This window comes from Harpia harpyja, chromosome 12 (genome assembly GCF_026419915.1).
Source record: "Harpia harpyja isolate bHarHar1 chromosome 12, bHarHar1 primary haplotype, whole genome shotgun sequence".
Classification (NCBI taxonomy): Eukaryota; Metazoa; Chordata; class Aves; order Accipitriformes; family Accipitridae; genus Harpia; species Harpia harpyja.
This window is the reverse complement of record NC_068951.1, coordinates 4,248,429-4,265,711: the sequence shown is the minus strand read 5'-3', so window position 1 is coordinate 4,265,711 and position 17,283 is coordinate 4,248,429. Positions and strand designations below refer to the sequence as shown.

Here is a 17,283-nt window from a genome sequence, read left to right as displayed (position 1 = left end):
ACTCGCCTGCAGTGCTCTGACTGGAGAAAAGAAGTAGGATATCCCTTTGCAGCCAGGTATCCGAGGTAGTCAGATAAAAGAATGTATGTTCATGCTCTTGCAATCATGCTTGCGTGAGCAATTTTTTTCTTCATTTATTTTTTTCAGCATTGTGCCAGTATTTTAATTTTGCTCTCTGCCCTGATTTTTTTTAATTAGTTTGATATGCCATGCGGCACAGCACTTCCTTTACTTCCTTATGTATAATATCCTATCAAAAACCCCTGACAGATGAGTGCAGCACCTGAGTCCTTTTATGGGATCAGTGCCAATGTGCTCATAAATGAGTTCTGTGGTTTTGCAAATGTTTCCCATCTGATCACCAAACGTGATTTCCTAGAGGTTTCCATTCATACCTATTTCACATATCCTTTACTAGAGAGAGCATTTTGTTGACTCTTACTATCATTAAAAAGTGAGGAAAGAATTTGAATATTTTTTTATCTCGGATTAGATCTTAATTTGTGAACAAGTCAAAGCCAATGTCTTTGACTTGTAGTGGTTAACAAGTGATAGTTAATAGGTTATTTCTAAAGGCTTTTTAAAATTGTTGTTCTTTTGGTGTTTTTTGAAGTTGGTTATTTTAAAATTGAGACTATAAAGTATTTTTACCTCAGTCATAGCTGTCAAATATGAGCTTCATATAAGGTTTTATTCTATTTTACGAGATAGACTTTCAGTGATTGCAACTAAGCTCAGAACTTGCATTATTCACCATAGCAAAATCTTCGAGCCTAATAAGAACTTGCAAAGGGAAATTATTGTTCCTACAAAAGCAATTTTATTCTCATTCACTACATTTATCTGTGGGTCTTTAGGACATTTCTGAGACCATAGCCTCTGTAAATGCTTTGACAAGATACAGCTATTACAAAATAAATACAGTGATAAATACTGAAAGTCTGATTGGTATGTTGAAGCATCTTAATCCAGCTTTTGAAGATGTTATCTAATGACCAGTGCCTCTGTTTTGGTTTTTTTTTTAATGTCTAGTTAAGATAGACTTAACTGCAGGAAAATATCTGTATAAACTTGATCATACGCTCTAGAATATGCCAGTAAGCACAGTGCAAAAGGTGATATTTGGTAAAAAAGAGGTACCACCGCAGTGTCTGTATAGAATATGGGCATGGTAAACACATCAGAAAGAGTGTATTTTTGTAATGGTTGTGTATTATATTTCTGTTGCTTACAACTGTCACCACAAGGACAGAATCATTTTGAATGTGACCAGGCAGCTGTCTCTGTGAGGCCGATTGATTCAAAGGACATTGACTCAATAGTTAATTTTAACTATTAAGTAGGTATTCTTTATTAGCAGCGCTGGTTGCACGGGGGATCGCTCCACCTATCGTGCACACCGTTAGGCTTTAGTGTACAGACTAAATACAGAGCATTCATGTATATGCATTAGATTTCCGAGAAACACGTTACATATTCATCCTTTTTCCGAGAAGTCATTAACATATTATAATGTTCGTTACGCATGCGTGTTAAGGCCTCTGGTGGTCTTTCGGACGTCCTCTGGTGGTCTTCGCTAGTCTTCCTCACGGTGTCCGCTATTTGACCTTTCTCTTAAGGCATGCGCAGTGTGGGTCATCCCAGGTGGTTTATCTCTTTCCTCCCAGTTAGCTGACCCTGGCCAGTTTTAATCACGAAGCTCAGCAGAACTCAAGGTTTCTCATCTCTTTGTGCCTACTGTTAACAAAGCTCAAGGTTTTCTTACATACCAAAGGGTTTAAACTTGCCTAGGCGAACATAAATCGAGGGATACAAAGATACAAAACACAAAAACAGGATGAAAGGACACCACCACAGTCAGTAGATTACACATACAGGCCTCAATTATTAACAATTAATATAATTGTTTATAACAGTCTCTTGAGTCTCCACATCATTCCCCCCTTTTCTTTATACCTTTGCAAATTCTTTTGCAATCATATAATTCCGTTATTTTCAAGAGACCGAGCGAAATATTTCCCAGTTTCTACTTGATGTTTAATTTTATTCCGCTTCCAATTCTCATAGCTCTCGGTGGTGTTCTGGCTACACCACATGAAACACTTAAGCATTACGCATACTATTATCCCTAAGGCTATGAGAATTATAAATGTTATGAATATTTGCTTTAACCATTTAAAGTTCGGTAGCCATGAGGTTAATTTATCCCATAATTCCTGAAATCCCCATGAAGTGTCATCCTTTGCTATTTCATGTAGTATTTTGGTCTGTTTCCAAATTTCTTCTAAGTCAGTGGATATCCTTCCACTTTGATCCACATACATGCAACAACTCGTGTTTATAACTGTACATACTCCACCCTGAGAGGCCAATAATAGATCTAATGCCATTCTATTTTGTTGTACAATTTGAGATAAACTGGATATCTCCAATTGTTGGGCTTTTATTACATCAATTGTTTTATTTTCAAGATTCTCTATTACTGCTGAAATATTAACTATGGCTTTTTCTAGTTCACTTACTCCCAACCATGGAAGGAACCATCGGACAAAGCTGTGAAAGGCAGTAGGTCTCCTTACTAAAGGATTTTCAACTTCTCGTCTAAACCTGTGAAAGTGTGTTCGCACCCATCCTTTTGGTGGAGAACTGTGTATAGTCATATTCGGTACTACAGCTCCCAGAGTACATGTTCCCATCCAATTCTTTGGTAAAACTTTCCGGGCAGTGTCATTGCATAGCCAGTACCATCCTTTTCCCTCTGGCACTGGCCATGCTGTAGTATTAACGGAAGTTGAAGTTCCAATATCTATAGTTTTATTACAAACTGTGTGATTCCCTACATACGTCCCATTAACGCAGTCAAGTTTTCCGAGTCCTTTAGGTGGATTACACCTCTGTACACACGTGCAATAAGGCTCCTGGGCCTTAGGACTAGTTATTTCTAATTTCTGAACTTCGTCATTGCCAGTATACCATGTGGTACTTTCCCAAAGAGTGGCCCAGGAGTGGTTACTTGGTATCGGGATGCCAATCAGCGAGATCCCTTTTCCACCATGTTCTGGCATGTGAGTACATATCCAACAATCAGTTCTGTTCAGAATTTGGGAAACGTTTTGTGTCAAGGAGAAATGTGAGTTCGAGTTCCACCGAGCTTCATTTGGACCAAGTAATAACTCAGTTATTATCATGATCTGGAAAATCGCAGACCTGTGGGTCCTGTAGAGGTGACCGTCCATGGCCTCTCAGGTGCTTTCTTCACTCTCGAATAGTGAATCCAAGCCGGCTGTTCCTTGATCTTAATGGCAGTGAAGGTCGTCAGTAACACTTGATAGGGGCCATCCCATCTCTCCTCCAGGGGTTGTCCTGAAAAGATCTTTACATATACATAGTCACCTGGTTTAAAGGGATGAATTGGTTGATCTAATCCTCTAGCCCTGGTTCCCAAAATCTGTTTATTTATATTTTCTAATTGTTTTTGGAGGGATATCATATAGTCATACAAATGTCCTGTACCTAGTTGGGTTAAATCCTCCCCTGTAAATTGGAACTGATATGGTCTTCCGTACAATATTTCAAAGGGACTTAGGTTTTCCTTGGTTTTTGGTTTTACTCTTATTCTAAGTAACGCCAGGGGGAGAGATTGGGGCCAGGTTAGATTGGCCTCCTGACCAATTTTCGCTATTTGTTGTTTAATTAAATGATTCATTTTTTCAACCTGTCCGCTTGCTTGAGGCCTATATGGGGTATGTAGTTGCCAATCTATCTTCAAAGTTTTGCTCACCTGCTGTACTACTTTGGCACAAAAATGAGGGCCTCGATCGGAAGATATTGTTGCTGGAATTCCAAAACGAGGAATGATTTCATTCAACAATATCTTAGTTACTTCCCTTGCTTTGTTTGTTCGGCAGGGGAAGGCCTCTGGCCAGCCTGAAAATGTGTCAGCCATGACTAACAAGTATCGGTACCCCCCTTTTCTTGGGAGTTCCGAAAAATCAATTTGCCACTGTTGTCCTGGATAATTCCCTTTACCAATTATTCCTAACTTTACTTTATTCGCCACATTAGGGTCATTACGTAAACAAATTTCACACTGTTGAGATATTTGTTTCACCATTGTATACAGATTGCGTCCTATTAATTTCTGATTTAAGCTCTTGTACAAAGTATCTGCTCCCCAATGCGTCTTATTGTGTTCAGTTAAAACTGTTGTCCATATTAAATTGGATGGTATTACTATACGATTATCCGCTAAACGAACCCATCCATCTGACTCTAGTTTACCTTCCAGATCTTCAATTAATTTTAGATCTTCTTTTGAATAATTTGGTTTTTGATTTGTACTTACAGTTTGGATTTTACCGTCTGGTATTAAGGATAATGTTTCTGCTTTCGCTTCTTCTGCCACCCGCCTAGCCCCATAATCTGCCAGTCGATTTCCAATTTCTGGATCTGTGTTTCCTTTCTGATGTCCTCGACAATGCATGATCGCTACCTTTTCTGGTTGCTTTACAGCCTCTAATAGCTTTAAGATTTCTTCTGCATGTTTTATTTGTTTTCCTTGAGCAGTTAGCAATCCTCGTTCTTTCCAAATTGCACCGTGAGCATGAACTACTCCAAATGCATATTTAGAATCTGTCCAAATGTTAATCTTTTTACCTTTTGCCAATTCCAATGCTCGGGTGAGGGCAATTATCTCCGCCTTCTGGGCTGAAGTCCCAGGAGGTAAAGACTTAGATTCAATTACCTGTTGGGTGGTTGTGATTGCGTATCCTGCTTTACGTTGTCCCTGCTTTATAAAACTACTCCCGTCGGTATACCAGGAGTTTTCAGCATCCTCCAGAGGTTCTTCTTTGAGGTCTGGTCGACTGGAATATATAGCTTCTACTGTTTCTATGCAATCATGTATCACTGGTTCATTCAGAGTCCCACTAAGAAAAGAGGCTGGATTGACAATGTTAGTAACCACAATTTCTACATCATCTTGTTCTATCAATACTGCTTGGTACTTTAAGAATCTCTGGGGCGAGAGCCAATGGCTTCCTTTTTGTTCTAAGACCGTTGAAACTGTATGAGAGACCAGCACTGTTATTTTCTGTCCCATGGTAAACTTTCGGGCTTCTTGAATATTGATAACAACTGCTGCGACAGCTCGAAGGCAACCAGGCCATCCTCTGCTCACCTCGTCCAGTTGTTTGGAGAAATAAGCTACTGCCCGTTTATAGGGACCAAGTCTTTGTGCTAGTACTCCCAAGGCTATTCCTTGTCTTTCATGAGAAAACAGCCAAAATGGTTTTGAAACATCCGGCAGTCCAAGAGCAGGAGCTCTCATTAACTCTCGTTTGAGCTGTTTAAATGCATTTCGTGTTTCTCCAGTCCAAATTAATTTTGACTGGTTTTTCTTTATCAGCTCATATAATGGCTTCACCAATAATCCATAATTATGTATCCAAAGGCGACACCAACCTGTCATCCCTAAGAAGGTCCGCAGCTCTTTCACCGTCTGGGGTTCCGGAGTTTGGCAAATGGCTTCTTTTCGTTCAGTCCCAAGTTCCCGTTGTCCTCCCGAGATTACGAGTCCCAAGTAGGTCACGTGTTGCTGGACTAATTGAGCTTTCTGTTGAGAGACTCGATATCCACTCAAACCCAAAAAATTAAGAAGATTCACAGTCCATTGAATACAACTTTCTCTGGTTTCAGTAGCTATTAAGAGATCATCTACATACTGTAACAAAACCCCTTCATTATCCGGAGGTACCCAAGTTTCAAGTTCTTTTGCCAGTTGATTTCCAAAAATAGTGGGGCTATTTTTAAACCCCTGTGGTAATACTGTCCATGTTAACTGAGTTCTTCTTCCAGTTTCAGGATTTTCCCATTCAAAAGCAAACAAATTCTGGCTTTCTGTGGCTAGGGTCAGGCAAAAAAAGGCATCCTTCAAATCCAGTACGGTAAACCAAACTTGGTTATCTTTTAGTTTTGTTAACAAAGTGTATGGGTTTGCAACTACTGGATGTATATCTTCAGTAATCTTATTTACAGCTCTCAGATCTTGGACTAACCTATAACTTTTTCCATCTGCCTTTTTAACTGGCAGTATGGGGGTATTGTATTCTGATTCACATTCAATTAATATTTTATACTGTAGGAACCTATCGATTATTTCCTTTATTCCTTTTCTGTCATCCAATTTCAGGGGGTATTGTTTAATTTTTACTGGCTCTGCTCCTGGTTTTAGTTTAATTACTATGGGGGCTGCATTTTTAGCCTTTCCCGGAACCTCGGAGGCCCAGACTCCAGGATATACCTGATCAACGATTTCTGGAGGCACTTCAAATTTTGGTTTAGTTTGTATTAATGCTAAACTTAGAATGTTAATTAGCTGGTCCTCCTTGATTTTCAATTTCATTTTTCCTTCTTCAAAAACAATTTCTGCTTCCAATTGTTCTAGCAAATCGCGGCCCAACAAGGATTTCGGAGATCCGGGCAAATACAGAAATTTATGTATTCCCATTTGTTTACCTAATTTATATTTAAGCGGTTTTAGAAAATAAGCCTTTTTCTGCTGGCCAGTAGCTCCCATTACAGTCACAAACTCTTCATCCTCCGGTATCAGCTTTTGATTTAACACTGAATAGGACGCCCCCGTATCTACAAGAAAATCCACCTCTTGTTCTATTTTCCCTAGCTTAATTTTAACCAGTGGATCCGCTAGGGTGGATTCCCCCGGTCCCCCTCATTGACCAGAGGTGATATTGGCTACAACAGCCTGTGCTCCACTCAGCTTGGGACATTGTCCTTTCCAGTGACCTATTTCTTTACAATAAGCACATTGATCTGACCTTAGGGGCTGGCGCGAACCTCCCCTCCTTCCAGTTCCCCGACCCCTCCCACGAAGGGAGTTATCCTGTCTTCCCAGCGCGGCTACTGTAGCTGCGGCAATAGCTGTTCCCATTTTTCGTCTCTCCTCCCCTTCTCTATTCCGATACGTTCTCCAGGCCTCTTCTATCAACTTTTCTAAATCCCTTATCTCTGTCCCTTTTAATTTCTGAAGTTTCCTTCTTATATCCTCTGAGGATTGTCCCAAGAACAAAGAGACTAGCTGCTGTTTCCCTACCTCAGAAACAGGGTCTAATGTAGTATATTTCCGCATTGCTGCTCTTAACCGGTCAAGAAACTCTGTGGGAGTTTCAGTCTGACCTTGTTTTACTGCGTACAGGTTTGACCAGTTAACTGCTTTCGGTACTGCATTCTCGATACCAATTTTTATCCATTCTTGATATTTTTTCAATAATCGGTAATCATGGTTATCATTAGGGTCCCAATTGGGGTCGGTTCTCGGTATGTGGTTATCTACTACACCGGGTAAAACCCCAGCAGTTATTTGAATTTGCACTTGAGTTCGTGCATTCTTTATTATTAATTGTTTTTCAGTCTCAGTTAAGGCATCCAACATTAAATCGATGTCCTTCCAATCTGGGTCTTGATTTTTAACAATCAGCTCGAATCTTTTGGCAACTCCTTCGGGGTCGTCTCGGTATTCCTTTACTACTTCTCTCCATGAATCCAAATCATTCATTGTAAATGGTATCTTAATTCTAGTGGGGCCAGTAACCCCCACCGCTTGTCTCAGAGGAGCCTGAATAATAGGGCCCATCTTACTTCGAGTACGGGCCGTTATAGGTGTGAAACCTAAATCTTTTGTTTTTGTATTTTCCTCAGGTTCCTCCGCACCCGCATCCTCAATGGAATTTCCCTCTGAGGATGGTGGAGGTAATACAGAAAGAGAGAGATCGAGGTCCTCTTCCATCCTTTCTTCATTTTTCTTTAATTTTATACACCTTTGTCCTATACTACATGCTGAGCAACATCTTTTCATTTTTCCCGTACTCTTTCTTTGCTCTTTTTCTATCGCTAGCACGAGAGGGTCTTGTGGGGCCAAATTAATGCCACATTTCTTCTGCCAGTCTGAATGATTTCTTAAAGTGAAAAACATATCTGCATACATTACTTCATCCCATTTTCCCTCTCGTCTCAAAAATAGCATCAATTGCAACAGAGTATTGTAGTTTAGTGTCCCATTCAAGGGCCATTTTTCATCATCATCTAATTTATATAAGGGCCACCATTGATTACAATATTTTATCAGAGTTTTTCTATCCACATTCCCACCTGGGGGTCCCCCAATTTCCTTCCAATGTGCTAGGATACAACCTAAGGGGCTCTTTTTCAGTATTCCACCGCTCTGTCTACCTCCCATATTACTTGCTCTGATTTTTACCTTCCCAACCACAAATTATTCCTGCTATATACGTGACTCTCTCTCTTTTGTCCCAGGAAGCCCAGACCCGACACTTAGGGCATTCAATATCCTTTCCACAATCTATTTGTAGCTTTTGTTTACACCACATACACTCTAGGATATATACGGGTTTACACTCATTTCCTGGATGCAGAAGACACCATTCAAATACCCACATTTATAGAATACACCAGACAGGGAACTTCTTCCAACAACAACAACACAAGGTTAATAAAATAACCAAGCTCAAAGTTATAACTATAATAGTAATGTATAAGTTCACGTCCCAAATCATCAGTAAATCAATCACACTTCATTCACCTCCGGTCGTACCTCCTACGGAGATACGAGTCTGCGGATCGGAATTTCACACACACTTTGCAGCTGCCTCTCACTCACCCAAGCATTCAATTCACCGTTTTTTTTTTGTTTTTTTTTTTTTTTTTTTTTTTTTTTTACTCGATTTTATCACAATTTTGACTCAAAACTCACGATGATCTCCGTAATCCGTTTCCAATCCAATAGTCGTTTACCACATTCAGTTAGCCAAAAGGTCTGAAACAAAGCTAAACCAGAAACCAAAATACATGTATGGGCACTAAACCAAAAGCACGCAAAGTGCACAACAGCATACAGAGTATACTGCAACAAAAATGTCCAGACACGTATTAAACCAAAACCAAAGGTATACCAAGAGCATCAACTACCTGGCATACGCCATCCTGCATAAGTAAATCTTATGACTTATGGACAGCCCAAATGACCGGTCCCCAACTAATAATTTAAAGAATACCTTTTATTCTTTCCGATGGTGTTCTTGTCTGCTCCCGCAGTGATCCGAGTGAGGCGAGGAGCCCCTCCGGGAAAATCCCGGGGGTACCCTAGGGAGTCCTGTTCTCAGCGGGTCCTGCAGCCGAGCAGAGAAAGTCCCACCTGGGTCGCCAGATTGATTCAAAGGACATTGACTCAATAGTTAATTTTAACTATTAAGTAGGTATTCTTTATTAGCAGCGCTGGTTGCACGGGGGATCGCTCCACCTATCGTGCACACCGTTAGGCTTTAGTGTACAGACTAAATACAGAGCATTCATGTATATGCATTAGATTTCCGAGAAACACGTTACATATTCATCCTTTTTCCGAGAAGTCATTAACATATTATAATGTTCGTTACGCATGCGTGTTAAGGCCTCTGGTGGTCTTTCGGACGTCCTCTGGTGGTCTTCGCTAGTCTTCCTCACGGTGTCCGCTATTTGACCTTTCTCTTAAGGCATGCGCAGTGTGGGTCATCCCAGGTGGTTTATCTCTTTCCTCCCAGTTAGCTGACCCTGGCCAGTTTTAATCACGAAGCTCAGCAGAACTCAAGGTTTCTCATCTCTTTGTGCCTACTGTTAACAAAGCTCAAGGTTTTCTTACATACCAAAGGGTTTAAACTTGCCTAGGCGAACATAAATCGAGGGATACAAAGATACAAAACACAAAAACAGGATGAAAGGACACCACCACAGTCAGTAGATTACACATACAGGCCTCAATTATTAACAATTAATATAATTGTTTATAACAGTCTCTTGAGTCTCCACATCACTATAGATAGCAGCTTCCTTGTGTAGCACATTTTCAGCTCCTTCAAACAGATTTATCAAGCATCTTTACTGCCTCAACACTGCCAGCTCAAATGACTTCTCAAGGAGCTTTGGTTATGCAAGCTTTTAAAAGGTGCATTGTTTTTTCCTGTTTCTTCCTTGTTTTGTGTGTGTGTGCTGGGTCTTTTTTTTTTAGTAACTCACTGCAGCAGCTAAAATCTAGTGCAGAGTTTCACCATGTGTTAGGAAAAAAACCATGCTCCATTTGTCCCAGGCTTTAAATAAGCATCAAAACTTTTACCAGCTGTGCAAAGCAGCAGAGCAGCACAGGTCAGAGCAGAGCGGTGAGCTCGCAGGAGAGCGCGATGCTTTGTGAGTGAGGAGAGGAGAACCTGCGGAGACAGGAGCTGGAAATAGCATTTGCTTGGCATAATTAGAAGATACATCTGTAATCGTTTTGGGGTCTAAGGACTGCTTAGCAGAATATTCCGTTCTGAGTCCTTCTCTGAGTCCTGTCTGACTTAGAGGAGTTAGGAGAGAGGCAGAAGCCCCTCAGCTGGGACCCTGTCTTTCTGGATGACGGCTGAAACAGGAGGCTGCTGAAGGGAGGGCTGGGTAAACAGCCAAAGGATCTTCCCAAAGAATTTCTCTGCTCATGACTGCTGCAGTTCACAGCATGGGAACTTTCAATAATAAAGACTTTAAAGGCTTCTTCAAAGAGCTTCCAGGTTGTATCAGAAGCTCCATCTGGAAGAAGTCTCATGAGACTTTGGAGTGTGTTGTAAATACAGGCCGGGGACAGATGAGGTTTTTCTTAAATTGAATCTTGCAAAACTTGCTTTCTAACAAGAACTTGCAACAGGCCACATTAGCTCAGGAGTGTTTAGCAAACTGCATCCCTAGTGTAATGTCTTTTGGAAAGGGTGCAGTTAGCTTGTCATCCCTACACAGTCTTTTACTAGCACAGTAAATTATAGGCCTTATAGGAATGTGCTGTACTTGGTTCTTTTCAGGTCATGTTCTTGGTCTTGGATTGCTGTGTGAAACTATATACGACGCTTTATACTGTTTGCCTGTGGATTTGTTTTGTGTTTCAGCAGATTGAATAGCATTTCTATTTAAATCATGTTTCATTCTAACTAAAACAATTGCTGTTCTGTAGTGTCAGGGGATTCTTGAGGTAATAGGAACACTGTACGTTTTGTGATTTACTGACCATTTTGGCCTTTGAAAGGCACCAGTACGTTTCGGTCCATTTTTCCTGCTTTGTTGGGGTTAGTGATGCCTCATCAGTTATACCAGACCATGACAGCATTAAGTATTTTCAGCATTGGTGGCACTCAATTGTGTATTTTGGTCAGGGGCAGTAATGTGCCTGTAGCATCATTTTCCCATCAGCAGTGCTAATGCTCCAGGAACACCAGCATTCCCAAGTTTTAAGAACTTGATGTCTTCCTTTTGTGGTTTTCCCCTTTTGAGATGCATCAGCTTTTCTAAAAATGTGTTTACGTGGTGCAGTTGTTTATGACCATGAGTTAGCTACCTGCATCAGACTAAACCTGCCTGTCTAGAGCTGTTGTTTGCCCGCGTATTGCACTTAGCACTTCTGGCAGCGTATGAGAACAGACAATACGGAACGAGAAAAAAATATGAAAGCTCCATAAATCTTGTATAGATTGAAAGTATCTTCCACTATCATCTTGATATTTTTCCCTTCAGTTGTGCTGTTATCTAGAAATCACAGAGTATTTTACAAACATTGAATTAAGCCTTCTACAGCCTTCATCCTTCTCCTCCTCTCCCCCAGGAAATGACATTATTATCCCTTGTTTGTAGATGAGGAATCGAAGGTCTGAGTGGTGAAGTGACTCGTCCAAGGTCAGTTGCTGAATTAGTGGCATGGCTATGAATTGACACAGGCATTCTAGCTCTCAGCTCTCTGCTAAACAAGATCATGCTCTCCCAGTTTCAATTTGTCGTAACTTAATGAGCATCTAGAATGTGGCAGAAGAATTTATTTTCAGCAGCCAACAGGTAATCCTTAGTTACACAAGCAGCAGGACGCAATGCACCCCCTGTGTCCCCATAGATCCTGTCTGCTGCTACTTGTTTTGCATAAAAGATGTGAGGACCACCAGTGTGGCAAAGTCTGATCATCCGAGTGTGGGTCTTTGCTGTTTTGTGGGATGCTGTAGGTGCCCACCTGAATGTTCACTTTTGTGATAAAAACAAAGATCCTAGACCTGGTTCTTCATTTGTCTTGGTGTAACAATAATGAAGTGCCCTGATAGCAGTTTGACCTCGACATCTAATCTATTTTAAAAGAAGTAAAAAACTCTCCAATGCAGTCTGCTGTTCCTTGAAGGGGAGAAGTAATTCAACTAAAGTCCTCTCAGGAGCCAAGAGAAGTAAATTTTGAGTTGTGCTAGTCAGGAAGAGGAAGTCATCTGTCTGCTTCTGGTCACTTCCCTGCTTACATGGCATAGTCCTGTAACAGCTACATAAGAAGCTTTGTGATGAACAAATGTCAAGGGCAATTAATTCTTTGGCAGGCAGCTGTTATTATTAGGACAAAGAGTGGCCAGACATAGAAGGAAAGCCTTCAGATGATTTATTTTCTCTACCTTTTCCATCAAAATTGATAAGCCACTAAACCCCAATGGTGAACTTTTGTGCAATAAGAATTTTAAATTTGCCATCTCTTTTTTTAGTAGGAGACCTTATATTAGATTTAGGGCACAGGAATAGCTCAGAGAAAATGTTTGGAAAGTCGTCTCCACTTTAATGCTATCAGGAAGGAGCAGAGTTGTGTGTTAAGTTGGTAACATAATAATATGTGGGCTGAGTTAAGCCCACTTCAGACAGTTTTTCTCAAACTTAATTGATGGAAACAGCCCACTTTTAGGCTTGATTTATTACCTTAGCAGAATTATTCCACGATTGCTGCAATGCAACTGTGGGTGTTGCAAACACATCCACTCTGCCAGAGAATCAGGAAGGATGTACTTAAAATCCTCTAATTTATCTAATAACATCTTTAGCAGCTTTTTGTGTAGGTTTAGTATTGTAATGGAAATGCACTCTTTGGCTAGATAAAGAGCTCCTGTGTGAAACTGCTAGCATTGGCTGTAGGGACACGTAAATAGCATTTGGAGCTGATTAGGGAAATACTCTGACCAGCTACATACACTGTAAATGTACCTTTCAATTTTGTAATCCATCACTATGGTTAAAATAATACCTAAAATTTCATATATGAATGTTCATGACTCTGGGTCTTCACAGATGTGGCCTTCCCACCTTCCAAGCCCAGGCAGAGCAGATGTTCCTCGCGTCACGGGGTATTTTTTCCCTGCTCTTTAGGTCCTGAGTCTCTATTTTAGCAACTGTTGTTGTCTCAATTCTTAACCAGGTTCCCCGTTTGCCCATCAGTGGACGTTTCTGAGGGGTTGTTTATAAGTGACACAAGTTTGGTTTTCCTAAGAAGTTTCAGCACTGAGCTGGTGAGGGTAAGCCTTGGACTGGGAAACCACCTCAGATTCCTGCAGGTGCTAGCACAGCCTGTTACGTTCGTGCCTAAAGTGAGCTCTGTCTGACTTGTGTTTGTAAATGCTTTCAGCATGGATTCTTCTGCTATGTGTTATTTAGGCTGAATCTTAATCTTTCTCTGCATTTTTTCAGAACGCTGTCCTCACAGTGTTGCTAACTGCTGGCATAATTATTCTATCCTAGGCATCGCAATCTCTTGCTTTTGTTGTAACACGGAAATTGCATGTAACATGAATAGTAACCAGTATCACCGCTCTGGAGTATTGGAGCTAATAATGGGAACTAAAAACCTGCTCTTTGTGAGCTAAATAAAGGTGGACGAAATGAGATAGAAAATCAGCTTCTACACACACAGAAGTAAAGGAGGTCCCAGTGTGTTTTCCTCTTGCTGATTACTCTTACCACCGGGTATTGCTGTATGTAAATAGGATCAGAGTTCCTGTGTTGTGCTGGGGAGAGCCAGTTCTAAGATTTCCTCCAGCAGTCATGCTTCATTAGCGTGCACGTTGCTGAGGTTTGGAGGTGCTGTGTGAGCAGAATACTCAGCTCCTAGTTCTAGGAAATACTGATGGTGCAGTAACACACTACGAGTGGCTTTCTGTGTAACTTCAAGGGTCAGAGCTGGTCTCATGGCAATGTATCACTTGGACAAAACTATTTGTTGCTAATCTTATATTTAAATAATTTATAGAAATGTTGAATAGTAAATAATGTGGGTCAGAGGACTTATTTTGTGTACATTTTCTAAATCTGTTACATAATCTTACTGTTTGTAGCAGCATTTGGTATCAAGAATCTGGAAAACTTTATGGTAAAATGGCCAAGTGTAGCGAACCTGATTTTTATTTTTTTTTTTTTCCGGGAATTCAGATTTCACTGCTGAAGCTATAGCATGTGGGCCAGTTTAGGATGGCAGTTGGCTTTCCTGGGCAGTGAACCAAATGTGAATGCAAGTGACGGTCGTCATGTGCCTCTCAGGCTCCAGAACGAAGTCTGACGAGTCCGGTTTCCTGTGTAGAAATTTTTCTGCTCTGGATCTGGTTGACTGATGCTTTTAAGCTAACACCCCCCCTTCAACTGTGCTAAAAGCATGTGAACAGACTTACTGGGCCTAAGCAGAGGAAATAGGTTAAGGAAGTATATGTGCTCATTGCCTGTTCCCTGGACTAGCTGACGCAGAATTCTGTTGTTGATGGACGGTTTCTGAGACTGAAATGAGCTCATATGTCTCTGCATGGTACTGCAATGGTAGACATGTCTTATGGAGGACATTGTTACCCCTGATGATGACAACTATGGAAACTGAAAGTTTCAGGCTGTGTCAGCAAGAGACACCTGGAGAAGTTAAGGCAGACCAATGGGAAATACGAAGTCATACATAAATTAAGAGGTATTAAACTCCTCTTGAATGAGAGAATGTACATTAAAGTGGCCTTGGTTTGCTATAGATTAATTAACCTTGGGAGATACCAGGCTTAATTAAGCTACAGTGAGTTAAAGCCACTTTATTCTTGATAGAGATGATTCACAAGGGAGTTTTTTAACCTTATGCGCATCAACTTCATACCTCCTATGGGTTTGCCTTAACTTTCAGCATCTCTTGGTGAGGTTTTGGACACTTTGAAATCTGAGGACTTCTCTCATCCTTTGGAATCCTGACTCCAATTCTTAGGAGAAACTGGACAGAATGGGCTTAAGATAAAAGTGTATAATGCACACGTAGAAAATGTACGCTAAGCAAGGGTTGCGTGACAGACTCTGCAGTGGGGTTCAAGTCTAGATTTGAAAAGCATTTAATTAGAGGTTACAAAATGGAACATTAAAACTTAAGGCAGGGAACATTAGTGTGAAACAGGGTTACTAAAATCCATATGGTGAGTTTGAGGTCTTGCTGCATGGTTTTGGTGCTGTCTAGCAAAGAAGAATCGGAAGTTTTGCAAATCTTTGTTCAAATTCCCATTTGTTTATAGAAAAGTATTGTTATGTATTTCCCTGACTGTAAGTTACCGTGCTAAATCAGATGAAAATATCTTTCTGTGGGTTTCCTTTTGTGATTTGTTGTGGGTTTTTTTTCTTTTCCAGTAATTGCCCTTCATTTTTGGCTGCTGCTTTAGCTAGAGCAACTTCAGATGAAGTTCTTCAGAGTGATCTTTCAGTGCACTACTTACCAAAGCACGTGGACAACGCAGATGGGATCATACGTAAGTACATCTGTGCATGATAACGTACAATTTTACATGGTGTGGATCTTTCATTTACACTGTATACTGGAACACTTTGCAGATAATTCATAGATTTTTAAATTCAGCCTTGACATCAGTCATCCATCTTGTCTGACCACTTGAATGGTACTAGATATTCCTCAAATGAGTTCCTTCTACCAGCTAGCTAAATGAAGCTAGACTAGATTTCTTGTAAAGGAATATCCCATATTGATGTGAAAAGATTAATGGAGAATTCGCCGTCACTCCTGATAGAGCTAGCAGCTAATTTCTTAGTCAAAGCTTTCTCATCTTTGAATCTTGCCTAGTTTCAACTTCTACTATTGAATTCTTTCTCTATTTTTAAATGCCTTTCTCCAGTTGTATTTGTACTTGTACATTATCAAATTTTAGCTCCTTAAGACCAGGTGGAAATCACTCCTTTCTTTTAAGTACACCTTCATAAGACTGTATCTGGTGGCCTGGAATTTCTTTATAAGCACTTTAGACTATGTGGTCGTGCTGCTTGCTGGCAAGTGCCAGTTGTCCTCCTTCATCCTTAGAGCAAAGTCAAATATATGTGGGAAGAGAGAATTTAATTCTGAATTATTTCAGTCAGTATCGTTTTTACTATGGTTTTTAATGTTTTTATATAGTTTTAGCAAAGGATAGTATAAAGATATTTCATGCTTTAAAGGAAAATTTCCTTTTCTCCATTTATCTGTGTTGGCTAACAAGACTTTTTCAGCATCCAGCTCAAAGCCATGCACCCTAAATCATTTCAGGATTCTGCTGACCTAAATAACCTTGAAAAATTTTCTGCGGTGCTCATTACAATGAGGAACAATGTTTCTCACATGTATTGAGAGGAATTCTGTCATTTGATCTTGAAAATACAATCACCAAACCACTTTGTCCATTCCCTCCTTTTTTGATAAAAAAAAAAAAAGGTAAATGATTCTAGGGATAAATAGAATCTATAAATCTGGCCCTTCAAAAAGGGAAGATTCTGCTGTATTTCTCAGAGGCCTTTGGAAACCTGAGAAACAGAAAAACATGCTATGGGTTCCCTTTTTGTAGGTATTGCTGCCTCCTCCTGCTGAGCAGGTAAATGGAATAGATTTGTCATTGTTCTGGCTGAGCAGCCTTCATTAATTTCACATTGAGATCTCTGAGACTTGCATAAATATTTGACAGTCTCCAAGGAAATGTTGACTAAGCCTCCACACAGAATATCTAAAGAGTTCAACAAAAAAAGAAAAAAAACCCCACCACAAAACCCTCACACCTACAGAAATTGCCATTTAAATATATCTAAATCTGTAATACACAGATGCCAACATAGATTGATATGTGTACAGGCTATAGCAGGCACTAAAAATATGGCTCCAGATGCAGTATGTTGAGGTGAATTGTCATAATGAAGGTACTTGAAAATAAAATATACCTTTACAGATGCAATGTAAAGTATTAAAATATGAAGATAAAGGGGGAGAGGAAGAGAGAGAGCATCTTCTGGACCATAGTAAAGCAAAGGCTTCATAAGAATACTGAAATTTCAAATAATATACCATAAATGATCATTTTTGAAACAGAGCATTAGTTCAAGTCATGCAAGGTTTGGCTAAGAAAACCATAACAAAACTAGGGG

The 17,283-nt window shown here is 40.2% G+C and overlaps 1 protein-coding gene across 2 annotated transcripts in view; it reads left to right on the top strand.

Annotated features, from left to right (window-relative positions):
• The window catches only part of PPM1E (protein phosphatase, Mg2+/Mn2+ dependent 1E), a 76,191-nt gene that overhangs the window by 48,340 nt on the left and 10,568 nt on the right, over positions 1-17,283 (top strand). For both annotated transcript variants that reach the window (XM_052804952.1, XM_052804953.1), the window contains exon 2: positions 15,514-15,632. In XM_052804952.1, the coding sequence (XP_052660912.1) occupies positions 15,514-15,632 (119 nt within the window). The remainder of the gene's footprint in view (positions 1-15,513; positions 15,633-17,283) is intronic.